The following is a 13938-nucleotide window of genomic DNA, read 5'->3' on the forward strand; positions in this document are numbered from 1 at the left end:
AAAAAAAAAAAAAAAACAGAACAAGAAACCAGTACCAGGATCAGCTAGGGACATTCCTCAGTGCTAGCTTGACTATAACTTTGAAGTCCAAAGAATATGTATTTGCATAGCTGATCATTCCAGAAGGGAAAAGATTATTTGAGATCTTAACAGATGATGGCATTAACAGATTTAATAAAGAGCCAGTAAAAAGAGTTGACAGAAAGGAAGTAAATGAACGGGAAGTATGACCTGCTTGGACGAAATCAAACTGGGGTAGTTCATTTTAAACCGCTGCTTTATTCCCTGCTTTCAGTTTTGTGCATGGTGTACGTCTCTTAAAGGCACATTTCCTAAATATATGGGGTTTTCTGGTTGGTTTGCCACAGTTAAAAAGTTTTGAAAGGCAACGTGATCATGCAGTAGAGGTGTTTGGTGGCACAGATAGACTCTAAGACAGATTGGCCTTAGAAACTCTTTGACCAAACCCTTGCCAATCACATTTCTGCCCCAGGGAGCCACACTGATCAGTCATTCCTTGGCTGTGGGTGGCAGGTGGGCTGTATATAAAAATGCGAGGTGGCTGCTGCCAGAGGAAGATGAGTTGTTTGCATCGTATCCCTGGAATGCCTGACAAATTCCGGTAACATCTGCTTTGTGTCATCTGCACGTGAACTCTCGCTTGAAAATCGTGAGCTAGATGCAGTTCAGAATATATTTGCAGACCCAACTTGATTTAAGAGGAAACACTAAAACCCTGAAAATGGGAACCAGAGCCCGTCAAGTACCCCAAATGCATAAGCATCTAAAAGCACGTGGTAGAAACAATGAGCGCAGAAGTTGGGCTGAGAACCATAAGTCCACTGTTCAAATCCACCAGCCCCTCAAAAGGAAGGAAACAAGGCTGCGTGGTCCTGTGAAGAAGAGGAACCCTCGTGGAAACCCACTGTCGGGTCACTTTGAGTGGAAATCAACACGGTAGTAGTGGGTTTGTACGGAGAAAAAAAATAGAAAGCTCAATGAGCTGTCACCTTGGAAGTTAAACAAACAAACAACAGAGGCATCTTAACACTAGCATATTAAAGGAAGAGGTTATCCTGAGATACATAAAACTGCCCGCTAAAACTTTAGTCTTTCTTACCTGGGATCTTGTGTATTTGTACTGAACCAATAAACCTCAACCATTGTTGATGATCGAACTAGCAGAATGAATTGTTTCAACCTCTCCTCAGGATACCGGTCAAGAGCTACCACTCTGGCATCCGCACCACTCTCCAAGCTCAACAGACCACCAAAACCGGGAAGAGCTCCGGAGTGAAATTAATCGTTAGAAAAGGGGAGAAAAGTAAGGTAGGACATTAAAATTTTATTCTGAAATTATCTCTGGCCACAACAATAAAATTTAACAAATATTCACCAAACAGTCTTACTCCTGTCATCAGCTGTACAATACATACAGTATCATAGAACTGGCCACTAGGGTTAAAATCCACTAGAACATATTTAATGTTAAGTGGTGACAGCAGCATCTCACAGAAATTTGTACATACATATATACACAGTCCACATTCAACCATTTTCACATATTTTCAGTACACAGTTGCAGCATATTACAGTCACGTGTCTAAGTCGTTGCTCGATAAGAACCCAAGCCACTACGTAGACATCACTGTAGCAGTTGAGCTGAGTATAATTACAATGAATTATATATATATATATACATATATATATATATATATGTTCATAGCAGAGAGATGTACAAGCCCCGAAGAAAAAGAGTTCACAAATACTTTGTTCTTTTTCATGTGACCACAGCATTATGCTGGGCAATATTAAAACCTTCACCAACTCTATCATGTGTGTTTTGTCTTCTGCTTACCAGAAAAGTCTTGATGAAAAAGATTACAAAAATGTTCTTTGAAAGAATCCAGCGTTGAAGATTCCAATATGGCCCAATGCTGTTGACGCCTACAGGGCTCCCTCACACTGAGGGAGCCGGCGAGCATGACTCCCAACCACCCAGCGGGTTTGAAAGTGGCATAAGTGCCTTGCACCCAAATTGTAAAAATCCCTGGCCGTCCATACTAGAGCCAGGCACATAGAAAAGAAATGCACTTTGGTTCAGACCAAATGCCCTGGGATTAATCACGCTATAAAATCAAATGGTTTGAGGTAAATTTTTACAAATACAGTTGATTTCTGTCTAGTGTTAGCCTAACAAAATAGTACTTAAAACCAGTCTGATGTAAAGATACAACAAAGACCACCTTTTTAACTCCTTAAACATAGGATTTCCGGGTGTAACTAACCAAGGGTTACCTCTCAGTGGCGGATGAGGATGCGCGCCTTATGGTCTCTATTAAGGCCTGGGAGTAACTAGGTATTTAAGACAGATGTATCTTTGCAGAGGTGGATTCCATCCTTACTGCCTAGTAATCAAAGAGTTAAAGAGGCCCCCAAATGCATGCCCTACATGGCATTCAGAAAAAAGGCACATTGTTAACACTAAGGGCATCATTTCTCCTCTATTGTTTATCTACACAGTCTCGCATCATGATTGTTCCACTGTTGTAGCAATTCCCAGGAGGTGACGGACACTCCCGGTGGTACAAGAAACGGAGCCAGGTGAGACTGCAACCAAAATCAAGACAACACGGTGCTCTTCCTAAATCTGAACACAGCCCAGACATCCCCAGACAACGGTCCCTAACCCATAGCCTATCGGAGCCCTTCATTTGTATGTTTTCAGTTCACAGATAATGCAACAATCTTACTGAACAGTTTAATGAAGCTAGTTTTTAAACTTTTTTTTTTTTTAAACTAAAACAGCTCTGTCTCTTGACGCTGAAACGTGGTGGCTGCTCTGCAGGAGAAAGGAAAGACCATGGTATCGGGACATGAGAAAACCGAAGAGCTGCACATTCCAGTTGGGCCTGAAAGTTTCCCGTTGCACTTATGAGGAAAGACGGCCACACATGCTCTGTCGGCATCTTAAGATCTGGTTTTGTGTGGCCGGGGGGGAAAAGAGACAAGGAGTATGAGTCCGTATATAAATTTCCACACCTACAATCACCTAGGGCCAAGAATAAAAACAGTCGGCTTCAGTTCATAGTCAAAGCTGGATGGGAATAAAATCAGAGTGTTGAAATGAAAGAGAAAGGTTGGAGGGGACATTAGCCTTTTATGTGGGTCATATTTCCTACAGTGGTCTGACGCTGGTGGTTTTTAGACAGCCCCCACACCGTGTTACACTCCTTATGCCTTTGAGCCCCCAAATTGAATAAATACAGATATTTATAAATCCTTTTAAAGCCGCTGATTGGGGTGCCGGTCAGGTGAGCATCCTTGAAAATTCAACCACCAGGTTATTGCACTTCCACGAGTCACCTATGTGTACAGTGTGCTAAAGAATTCATATCACCTCGGGGGAAGAATCTATACTTCGTGAGATACAGAAGTACACATTGTCAGTGACATCCTTAAATAGGAAAGCAAATGTCAACATCACTACCTTATTAATAAGATCATCTTATTACTTTTTTGGCAAATATCTGTAATATTTCCTGAGCGTTTTTCCCCACTGTCCACCGCCAAAGCCCCACAGTAAGTAAAAGGTTTTGTTCAAAACCACTTAAAAAGAAAAAATAAGGAAAAACATGGGACTGATAATAAAAGAACGGAACTGGAAACTTTTCTTGGCCTCAGTGGGGACCATGCTTTAAGTAGTTGTAAATCAATTTACAGGCAATACTGTAGTATCTGTGTATATAAAAGGTTATTTATCCTAATTTACACTACCCCAAACCTAAGGTCCCAACAGGCAGAACCCTTCTATGTTAAATTGCACATACTCTGAAGAAAATGTCCACGTGTCTTGAAGTCGATACACATCACTGCTCATTCATTAGTGATAAAATACTGCAATCTTCGCTGTGAAAATAGGATTTCTTTTTTTCAGAGAAGAAAATATTCTTTTACCTAACTCTCAAAAGTTAACTTTTCTAGGTCAAGTGTCCTCCTCGTGAAAAGAATCAGTGCGTTCCAAAAGGAAAACAAGAGAAAGGTAGACAGCTCCGGGGGCTCTTCTAACGGGCTCAGTCCAACCACTGACTCGAGGTTGAGCTGCCACTGCCACGGTGGGACTTAGGGCAGCCACAGTCAAAGCGGCGTCTGCTAATGAAGAGGATTTGCAGTTCTCTTAGAGATAGCTGATATATTCCCAGGCTCTGTGAACCTTCCAGTGGCACCTTGGTAGTGTGAACTCACTGTAATCTGCTAATCCTCCTTGGGAACTATGGAAATTCCCAACTGTCAGGCAGTGTCGAAGGGTGGGCTAGAGAACGGGAAGGATGGGTCATCTGCTCCCAACCGAAAGGTCTCTTTTCTGTATTGAGTCTAGTCTATGTATTCTCAAGAAGACAAACGAAATGCAAGCAACAGATGTGAGCTCAAAGAAGGAGGAAAAGCAAAGACTAAGGAAGAGAACCCGTCTGTGGGCTAGACTTCTACGGGAAGCTACAAAAAGAAATCCTGCCCTAGGAGGGTTCTTTGCAAAGCAGTTCACTGATCGTGTCAGAAAAGCTGGCGGGACACGTAGATCCCCACTCCCAGGCAGCTATTTCAGAATACCAGACCACGAATCAGGCAGTTTAAACCTGGGGGACTGTGTTTTGCATACGCCTGTTCACTGGGGGAGGGCAGTGGGGGGTGTAATCTCTAAGGGGCAGGTTTTCTTAGTGGATGACTTTTTTCATGACCCTTCCTTCTCCTCCCACCACCACCACCCAGCTAACGTCGGGGCCGTGAAGGCTGGCCAAGCTCCATCTGTGCATGCACCTGGAGGATGGCTGGGGACAGCCACCTCGGGGAGAAGAACCAGGAGACCTTAGCGAAGGTCTGGGGCACCCATCTGTGAAAGGCGCGGCAGTCGTGATGTAATCAATGGCCTGCCACCGACGTTCCTTACTCTGCCACACTAAAATACAGTAAGGCTCATCGCACTTCTGGAACACACGCGCACACACGCATGCACGCGCACAAAAAAGAATTTTGGAAAGTATCAAAACTTAAAGCATTGTCCCCATGTATTTTATAAAAACAAAATGAACAACGTTCATACATTAAAGTAAGTGCTGAAAGGATACAAATGAGTAAAATCATTGAGCAAATAGAAACAGGGCTGAGCGTTTGCTCTCCTCTCACACCCCAGGAAGGCTCAGCAAGGTCGTATCTTTCAGATGACCAGCGTCTGTGGGGTTGAGCTCAGCTAACGAGTTTTGGCAACACTGTCCTCTGCTGAATATTCCCATTGGCGTCTGTCATATGTGCCAAATTAGTCCTCAGCTTGGACGCCGAGCTGGAAGGTGGAGGTAACTTGGAAATCGACGTGATAGCACCAGTGCTCTCGGTCAGCCGCTTCACCGCCGTCTTCTCCCCGGTCGGAGGCTTTGGCAGCCGCCTCCGCAACCAGGGGTGCCGTAAAGCCTGGCCGGGAGTCATGCGTACCATCGGATCCCACTCCAAACACTGTTTCAAGAAGTCAAGGAAAAGGGGGTCATCGCACCCCTTCAGTGCATTCCCCCACTCTCTGCTCTCAGGCGGACCCCTCAGTTTCCCTCTCCGGGACCTGCCACCGTTGAGAACCACGGAGCCGTCGGACAGGGTGGTGACCGAGCAGTACCGGGGATAACCCTTGGAGCTCACAAAATTTTTGGCTCGTTTGGATGTATCCAGCAGTTTCTGGGAGGGCATGCCCAACAGCTCAATCATACAGGCCAACTGGTCCCCTTCGTCCTCCCCAGGCAGGAGTGGGTAACCTGTCAGGAGCTCCGCCAAAATGCAGCCCAGGCTCCACATATCAATGGGCATCCCGTACCTGGCCCCGAGGATCACTTCCGGGGCCCGGTAAAACCGCGACTGAATGTACGTGTAGACCCGCTGATGCTCGTAACAGCTGGAGCCAAAGTCGATCACTTTAATGCCACTCCGGCCCTGCTGCTTCAACAAGATGTTCTCAGGCTTGAGGTCACAGTGGATGATGCGGCTCTTGTGCAGGGCGTCCAAGCACTGCAGGATGGAGTGCGCGAACTTGCGGACCAGCGGCAGGCTGAAGCCTTGGAACTTGTTCTTCTTGATGAGTTCGTACAGGTTCATGCTCAGCAGCTCGAACGTCATGCAGATGTGGTTACGGAAGGTGAAGTTCTCCAGCATGTGGATGACGTTCATGGCGTTGTCCTTGTCCTGCTTCCGCAGGTGTTCCAGGATCCGGATCTCCTCGGCCGCCTGCCGGTGGAAGCGCTTCTCGTTGCGCACCATCTTCAGGGCCACATGCTGGTGGACCTTGTGGTCGTAGGCCTTGACCACCTGCCCAAAGCTTCCCTTCCCGATGACCTTCAGGACCTCGTACCTGTAGGCCACGTGATCGTGAGGCACCTGCACATAGGATCCCTGGTCGTCATCGTAGCCGCCGTTGTTCGGCCCACCCGTCATGCCTTGGCGTTTCTTTGCATTTGGACCCAAGAAATAAATTTCAGGGTAGCTGAAAATCTCGTGGTGTTCAAAGGTGGTGAGTTTTTGCATGTATTGCTTCATTGCTTGCTCAGGGGACATGGGGCTGGCTTTCACCTTCCCGGGGCCTTCTATGGACTTCAGGGAGGTGGAGCTCCCCTGCCGCCTATGAACGCTGTCCAGCTGCCGCTCGGGCACCCCTGGCAGTCCCGCTTTACCCACTGTGGTGAGCCCATTGGGTTGGGTCGTGAGCACTGTCCGTTTGTTACTGTTATCCTCAAACAGCTGCTGAACTTGGATCTGTCCGTGGCTGTGGCTGCCCACGTGCAGGTGGTCATTCATGGTGTGCTTACTGCCGCCAATCTGGAATTCAAAAAGGAAATGTAAGTAGAACGGGAGAAGCCTGGTCAGGTCGGAGAGGAGCGTTTGTAAGCCAACCCCACCCACCCTCCTTTAGGAAGCTCCACTGGGTTTGGGTTTTCATAAAGCTGCAGCATGGGCTTTGCCTACCAGGAGAGGGAGTGTGGAGGGAGGCTGACAGTCTCGGCCTGCATTTCTATGGGCTTCCGGGAGACACAGCTTTCCAAGAGAAGGAAACCCGGTCAGTAGCCCGCTGGCTGCGGCTGCCGAACCTGGGAACCTCAACAAAGTGGACCCCATACGTGCTGCACCCAGCACCTAAAGGCATTGACTGTATATACTCGGGGTTCTGAGACAACACTCCCTGTGGAGGCAGAAACTGTATCATCCATGTTCATCTTTGTCTACTAGCCTGGAGCACGTAGCCCAGCACACATGCCAGGTGTTCTGCTCAGCCCACACTTGACAGATGATGGAAGAAGAACATACACCAAAGAACATGAGCTCATCCCTCTCCAGGTGGGCTAATCGGCCCTCAGTCCCTGCCATCTCTCACACTGCCTCTTTGCTCTCAAAGGGCAGAGACCTCCCCTATCTAGTTCGCTGCCTTCTCCTCAGTGTCTAGCTCTACTCCAGCTGCTAGTTAGCTTCATCTCCACTCCTCACCATGACTTAGAAATCCAACTGCTTCTGCAAACAAATATACATGCTTCACTGACCAAAAAAACCTCCAGACTTAAAAAGATTCCCATGTAACTGTCTACTATGGTATCCTGTAAAGCCATCAACCTATTTTTAAAAGTCTCTGAGCTTCGCGGACTGTGATGACCATTTAAGGTCATCCAGCCCAGCAAACCAACCAACCACCACCCTCTTTTGGCCTTTCCTATGGTCAGTAGCTCGGCTCTTTTGAGAAATGCATTGCTATGGGCTTCTGGGATACATGGCTTTCCAACAAGGCACGCAGAGTAGTGATTTCTATTTCAGGCATACAAGCCATCCCTGAACATTCCTGTCTAAGCAAGACAGATGATGTAAGCCAAGGGGCCCCCAGACCTCTACTGGGAAGCTAAGTGGGATCTCTTCAAGTACTACAATTGCAAAGCGGTGAGGGTGAGAGAGGATTAACTGGTGGCATCTCCTAGCAGTGAGGAATTCCTGCCAGTTTCAGATGGAAAGGACTCCCTGGCAGTGGGTTTGGCTAGGGACAGACAAGTCTCTCCTGCTTGGCAATGTTATCAGGTCTTATTGACGATCAATTGGTCATTCACTTCATTCAACTAGTCTACTTTATCCATTGAGCCAATGATAGCGGAGGACTGCCGGTGGTATTAGTGGGTTGTCTTGGGCTGGCCAAGATTGGTGGTTCAAACTTAACCAGCCACTATGTGAGAGGAAGATGAGGTTGTCTGCTCTGAGCAAGATTTAATGTCTTGGAAACCCTGCAGAGCAGTTTTGCTCCGTCCAAACGAAAGCTGACTTGCTAGCACTGAGAAAGATAGGAGTCACGTAAGTGGCAAAGTCAGCCTTCTGGGAGATTACAATCAATTATGTGAAATCCTGTGCCTTTAGTCCTTTTTCCATTTTCTTGTTCTAAATCCAGACTTTACATACAACTGAAAGACTGGTTAAAGCCATCAGCTGCTGACCAGTAAGTGCCAACTCACAGTGCCCTGTGCCACGACTATGACCTTTAGAAGGCAGACTGCTGTCCACCAGGACGTCTCGAACACTTTCCTTTTGGCTGCGTAGTAGGTGAATGCTGATGGGTCGATACATACAACAGGGATATTCAGGAATGGTGTGGGCCCATTTGGATCATGAAATGGATTTCCAAGTCCACTAATAGCTCAAGATGCACACTTTTCTCAGACAGGGCATGCACATTGACTTTTCTGACGAGGAAGATTTTCCTAGACCAACTTCTAAACGCAAAGTAGAACACAGTACTGGAACTCGTCTGCAATGGGATTTCCTAAGCCCAGGTATTTTATTGCCCAAGGTATGACTTCAAGTCAAACCCTTTTATATTAAGCTCACCTTATCCCATGTTAGGGGATCTATTTTTTTGGAAGGGTAACCAGCCAGACAGGCTCTTTTTATCTTCATTTCATAAAAATGAACTAGGAAAGATCGGAGCATATGTGAAAGCAGTGGAGACTTGTCCTTAGCTTTTCTTTCCAAGCCTCTCATTCTCTGTACACCCTCCTACCCACTATGGTTTTCCAAGAAGGATGGAGATATTTTAGAAGAAAAACCTGCACATGCATCAAGAAACATGAGGCTTCCTTACGAGCGAAATTTATGCTGGGGCCTTGGAGATTCCTTAGATGATTGAGGTGAACTGGCCAGCAATCAAACCCAGGTCCTCTGCCTGCTGGAAAGTGAGAATTCTACCATTGGGCTAACACTGTCTCCATGGTGCCAAGTCTCATTGACTCAAAACCAAACTCACTGCCATCAAGTTGATTCCAACCCACAGCAGCTCTGTAATACAGAGCAGAACTGCCCCCTTTGAGTTTCACCTGGGGGGTTCGAACCGCTGCCCAATGGGTAACTCATTATGCTCAATGCTTCTTCCTTCTAAATCTACCATTTGCTTAAGTCTCACCATGGCACCCTATCTCCACAAATATACCAGAATTTACTTCAAAACTTCAAGCATCAAAATGACCTGATTCCTTCCAGTTCATCTACCAGTGTTACTCTTCTCCCTGAGTATGAAAGCTAGGTTCCCCAAGGGCCCATGTACTCCTCCATTCCTCTGCTTTTAGGGAAGTTAGCTTTGACTACAGTTAGGAGTTAGGAAGGAGCCCAGAGTTCTTCAGCTAGACACGCTGCACTGAATTCATGGAAGAATCCCATTATCTTTTAACTCCATCTACTCTCATGAACATTTTGAAGCCCCTCCCCCACCCCCACCCCCCACCCCATGGTGGACTGAATCCTAGATCCCTGACATGTGACTCTGGGCAACAATTTCCTTCATCCCTCTGCACCAGAATGCCATTATCTATGAGAAAGGAGGCAGCAATGTGGCCTCATTGGGAAGATTAAGTTAGGTAATACGTGTAGCGTTTCGAGTGATACTTGGTTCGGTGGGAGCACTGGCTATTGCTCTCTCTTTGCAGGTGCTGTTCGGGTTCTCCTCTGTTTCCCACACCTGGATGGTAAACTCTGATCATCCTTCAGTGTTTGGCTCAACTCTCCCCACCTCTGTGAAAGCTCCCTTGACTTGATGAACAGTTTGGGGGCAGGGTGATTTTATAACCCATATTTCACTTCATTTGGCTGTCTGATGGACCCATCTTAGGGTTACCTCTTATCTTTGTTTGAGTCCCCCTTTTAGAAAGCCCAGGCCTTCAGGAACCACTCAATACATATCCCTTGTATGCCAGAATACATTTCAACAGAGCCCTGTTAACACTTGTCTCTCTTGAGTTACTCTTGAGAGTAGGGCATTTTGTTCCTTCATAAGAAAACATGAAGTCAATGCCCAGGGAGTTGGGAAATGTCCCTGGTGATCTGAGTCACAAGACTTTCGGCTTACAGTGTGCATCAGCAGGGACTTTGGGGCGAAAGATCACTTATTAACACACTTGCAGCAGAGATTCCACTGAAACACCTAGAAGCAATGTATAGAATTTGGAATAAACTTTCCAGATATTAAGGAGACTCGTCTCCAACAATTCTGAGCTTTAAAGTCACAACCAACCTTAGAAGCCCAACGATTCCATCAACAAAAAAGGGGTGGGGGTGGGGGGTGGGGAGACACACAAAGAAAACCATCCTGAGAAGTTGGCATGTCTCCAGACTGTATGTCTAAGAAAGGATATGGACAGCCGACGTGGTTAGTGGCTTATCCTATTGGCCAATGACTAGACACAGCACCTGTCACATTTAAAAATAGATAGCGAGTGCCCGCAGTTGTTAACATACCCGCACCTTAAGGGAAAGACACCTACACAAAACCTTGGCTGTCCATAAGATAGGTTAGTATTCAAATTAGGTGGGAACCATCATGTGACTGGTTTGGTAGTTTCACCTTGGAACAGCAAGCAAGCAGATCTTTCACTGTGCTAACATTTCTGGGCTTTCCCAAACGTCTCAAGTTATCTTTGAAATGCTGTCTCACATTATGGGGCTGGTCCTGAGTGCAAGAAGACCAGAATTTTGCCTCCTCTTCGAAGAAACTGGCAGTCTGCAAGGCCTATTTCTTTCTGTCTTCAAAACATGACTAGTTGTGCAGTGGGGAGATGAATTCTTCTTTGCCTCCAATTGTTTCATAAAAACAAAACTGGTAGCTGGACAGTGCTACCCTTCAAAGGTATGAATGTGATCCATCCCGGGATTGGGGATTTTCAACAGAAACACAGTTATAACTTCAATACATTGTGTAGAAAAAGCAAAAGCACTCGCATAGGAGTGAAGAACGCAGTGCATACATCTGAGGACAAACAAGTGACACACAATGGGCAGTGTAAGATGCCCAGAGGGAGAGAACATAAGGGACTGGGAAAATCCCCCAATTCATCTCTCCCTGATGACGTATCTACCCTCCTATTTCTGAGGGGAAATACGCGGACGCTCTGATGACAAGATCATTTTCTTCTCTTTAATTTCTCTTCCCTTCATTTTAAACTAGTTCTTCCCAAGTGTCACTGCTCCCGAATTAAAACCTAACATTTACAGAAACTGGACAGGCATAGGGGAAGGCGTATCTGCAAAAGTTTGGGGATTTCTAATGCAGTCACCATACTTTCCTACACTTAGCAGGGTCAAAACGGATGTTAAGAAGGTTTGCTCCAACCTTGCTATGAACTGAGCAGGGAATCTTGACCACCTGGGGCCTGTTTCCTGGCATGTAAAGTGAAAGGGGTGGGTCTGAGAACTCCTGTGATCACTCCGGAACGTGCCTGGTCTAGGAAACCTACGATGTGAAATCAATCCATACTGAACAGCAATCACAACCCAATTTTCACTCTCCAGATCAAGCATCGAAGACAACAGCACACCCTTCAACTCAAACCAGGTAAATCCGGCAGGTGCCACCAACAAACTAGACGCCTCTGTCAGTAGGGGTTCTGAGCGGCACCTTTTTAGTTTGGGAACACCACAGGCTATTCTTCCGTTGTAGCCCTTCCATTTTCTCGAAATTCAATGGGCAGTTTCACTGCAGAGTCTTGGATCAAGCAGAGACCAACTTCATCAAACTAGATCCCAGATGCAAAGCGAACATTTCTTTCCCAGTTCACACCAAGTGCTGGGATTACTTGAACCACATGGAAAAGGCTGGCTCTGATACTTGCCTTCATTTGCAGATGATCTGAGTACAAACAACAAAATAATTAACCCCCGAAAACCAATGCAGTTTTCTCCACAGACACATCACAGTGATAAGAACAGGCAACCATCACGTGCTGAACCACTTATGGGACCCAAAGACTCCCAACTGTCAACATCCAAGAGAGATTAGCTAACCACTGTGTCATGAATTCCTAGCTCCTGGGACTACATGCATCAGGGGAATAACAACCAAAAAATGGAAACCAACAAAACATTTTCCTATGCCACTTGTACTTGCAGGCCTAGTTCCCCTCGGGCCTCCTCCCAAATTCTCCTCCAGTACAACACATTAACGCAGGACCCTCAGAGCTTCGCCCTTGTGGGCTGAAACTGGTCTTTTCTTCCAGAACTCGTTTCACTCGGCAAATCAGCCCTTAAGGCAACCAAGCACAACCACCATAGGAAGATCCCACTGAGGGGAGTGGGGGGGGGGGGCACCCTTTAAACCATCACCTCCTTCAAATAAGTGCACACACCTGCTGTGAGCTGGCAGTCACCATTCAAGGGCAGCCCCTGGCAGCAGAGAAAAGGTACGCTCAACTCCAGTTTGCCAGCCTCTGCAGTCACCAGCCCCACCCTAGCAGGGGGCCAAGGCACCTATCAGGTGCCCTTCCTTTCCCACCCGCTGGCCCTTCCCTTTGGAAGACTGTCCAACATCAGGATCCTACCGGGTGATTTGTTTTGTTTTGACTGCTGCTGCTGCTCTTATTTTGTTACTGTTAATTACAATTTCTGCTGTGTTCAAACCTGCAGCACTCATAAAACATGCTTACACACGCGGGGGACCATAGGCTGGAGCCAGACCTGGGAGGCTCTTCGGGTGATCGATTTTCCGGGCTGGACAGACCGCCTGTCCCCTAGCAGACATCTGTTTCTATAAATACTCACTACCCACAAAGTGGGGGAGGGGGAGTGTTTACCCGATCAGAGAAGGAAGCTCTGGGAAGCAAGTTGGAAAAAGAAAGAAGAGCAAAGAAGAGCTGCAAGAAGGAAGTTCGAGGAAGAGGAGGGCAGCTGGGGGCAGGCTCGGAGGGGAAGTGAGGGGCCCACTGCACGAATCTTCCTTTGTGACTGCCGCTTTGGGCTCGCCCAAGTTACAGAGGGCGGCGGCGCAGACAGGCTACTGGCCAGGGGCGTGGAGCTTCTCGGCACTTCGGCGTCTCGTCTCCCGGGGTCAGAACCCCACCAGCCCGCGAGTGTTTTGCCCCAGATCCCCTCCGGGCACGCCCGCCGGTCGTCCGTGGGCTGGGTCTCACCGTGTGCGCTGCGGCGGCGGCGTTGCTGGCTCGGAGTGGCGGCAGGGCGATGGGGGAGGGCGGGCCGGTCCCCACTCCGCTCCGCGGGGCCCCCGCCCCGAGCCCCGGGGAAGCCTGGAGCTGACGAATGGTGCTGTCCCCTCCTCGGCCTGGGACCACGCGCGAGAGGAGACAAAAGAGGGTCAGGAGGGAGAAAGTCACCCGCACCCAGTCGCCCCGCCCCACTTTTCTGGATAGCAACCCCCGCCCCCGGGGGAGAGACGGGGACAGTCGAAAGGGGTAGGCGTGGGGGAAAGATGGGCGCCGACGGGCGGCGCCCCGGCGGCTGGCTGCAAAGTTAAGTCGGGTCCTGGCGCGCTAGTTGGCCACCCGAGGGAAGGGCGAGCTAGGCCAGGCCCTGGCGGCCCACGTTGCACGCGGCGGCGGCCGAGCGGAAGGCGAGCGCCACCTCGCAGGGCGCAACAGCCTCTCGGGGCTCCGAGCCGTCCCC

At 48.0% G+C, this 13938-nt stretch overlaps 1 protein-coding gene across 1 annotated transcript; it reads right to left on the bottom strand.

The window, feature by feature from the left end:
• Positions 1 to 1325: 1325 nt before the first annotated feature.
• On the bottom strand, positions 1326 to 13568 carry DYRK2 (dual specificity tyrosine phosphorylation regulated kinase 2). The gene is made up of 2 exons (XM_004700469.3): positions 13449 to 13568; positions 1326 to 6849 (listed from the first exon to the last, which is right to left on the bottom strand). The coding sequence occupies exon 2, from the start codon at positions 6826 to 6828 to the stop codon at positions 5242 to 5244; it is 1587 nt and encodes a 528-aa protein (XP_004700526.1). The 5' UTR covers positions 6829 to 6849; positions 13449 to 13568; the 3' UTR covers positions 1326 to 5241.
• Between the last annotated feature and the right edge of the window lie 370 nt (positions 13569 to 13938).

The sequence above is a fragment of the Echinops telfairi genome, unplaced genomic scaffold (assembly GCF_000313985.2).
Source record: "Echinops telfairi isolate 266 unplaced genomic scaffold, ASM31398v2 ScPeMD7_2;HRSCAF=8, whole genome shotgun sequence".
Taxonomy (NCBI): Eukaryota; Metazoa; Chordata; class Mammalia; order Afrosoricida; family Tenrecidae; genus Echinops; species Echinops telfairi.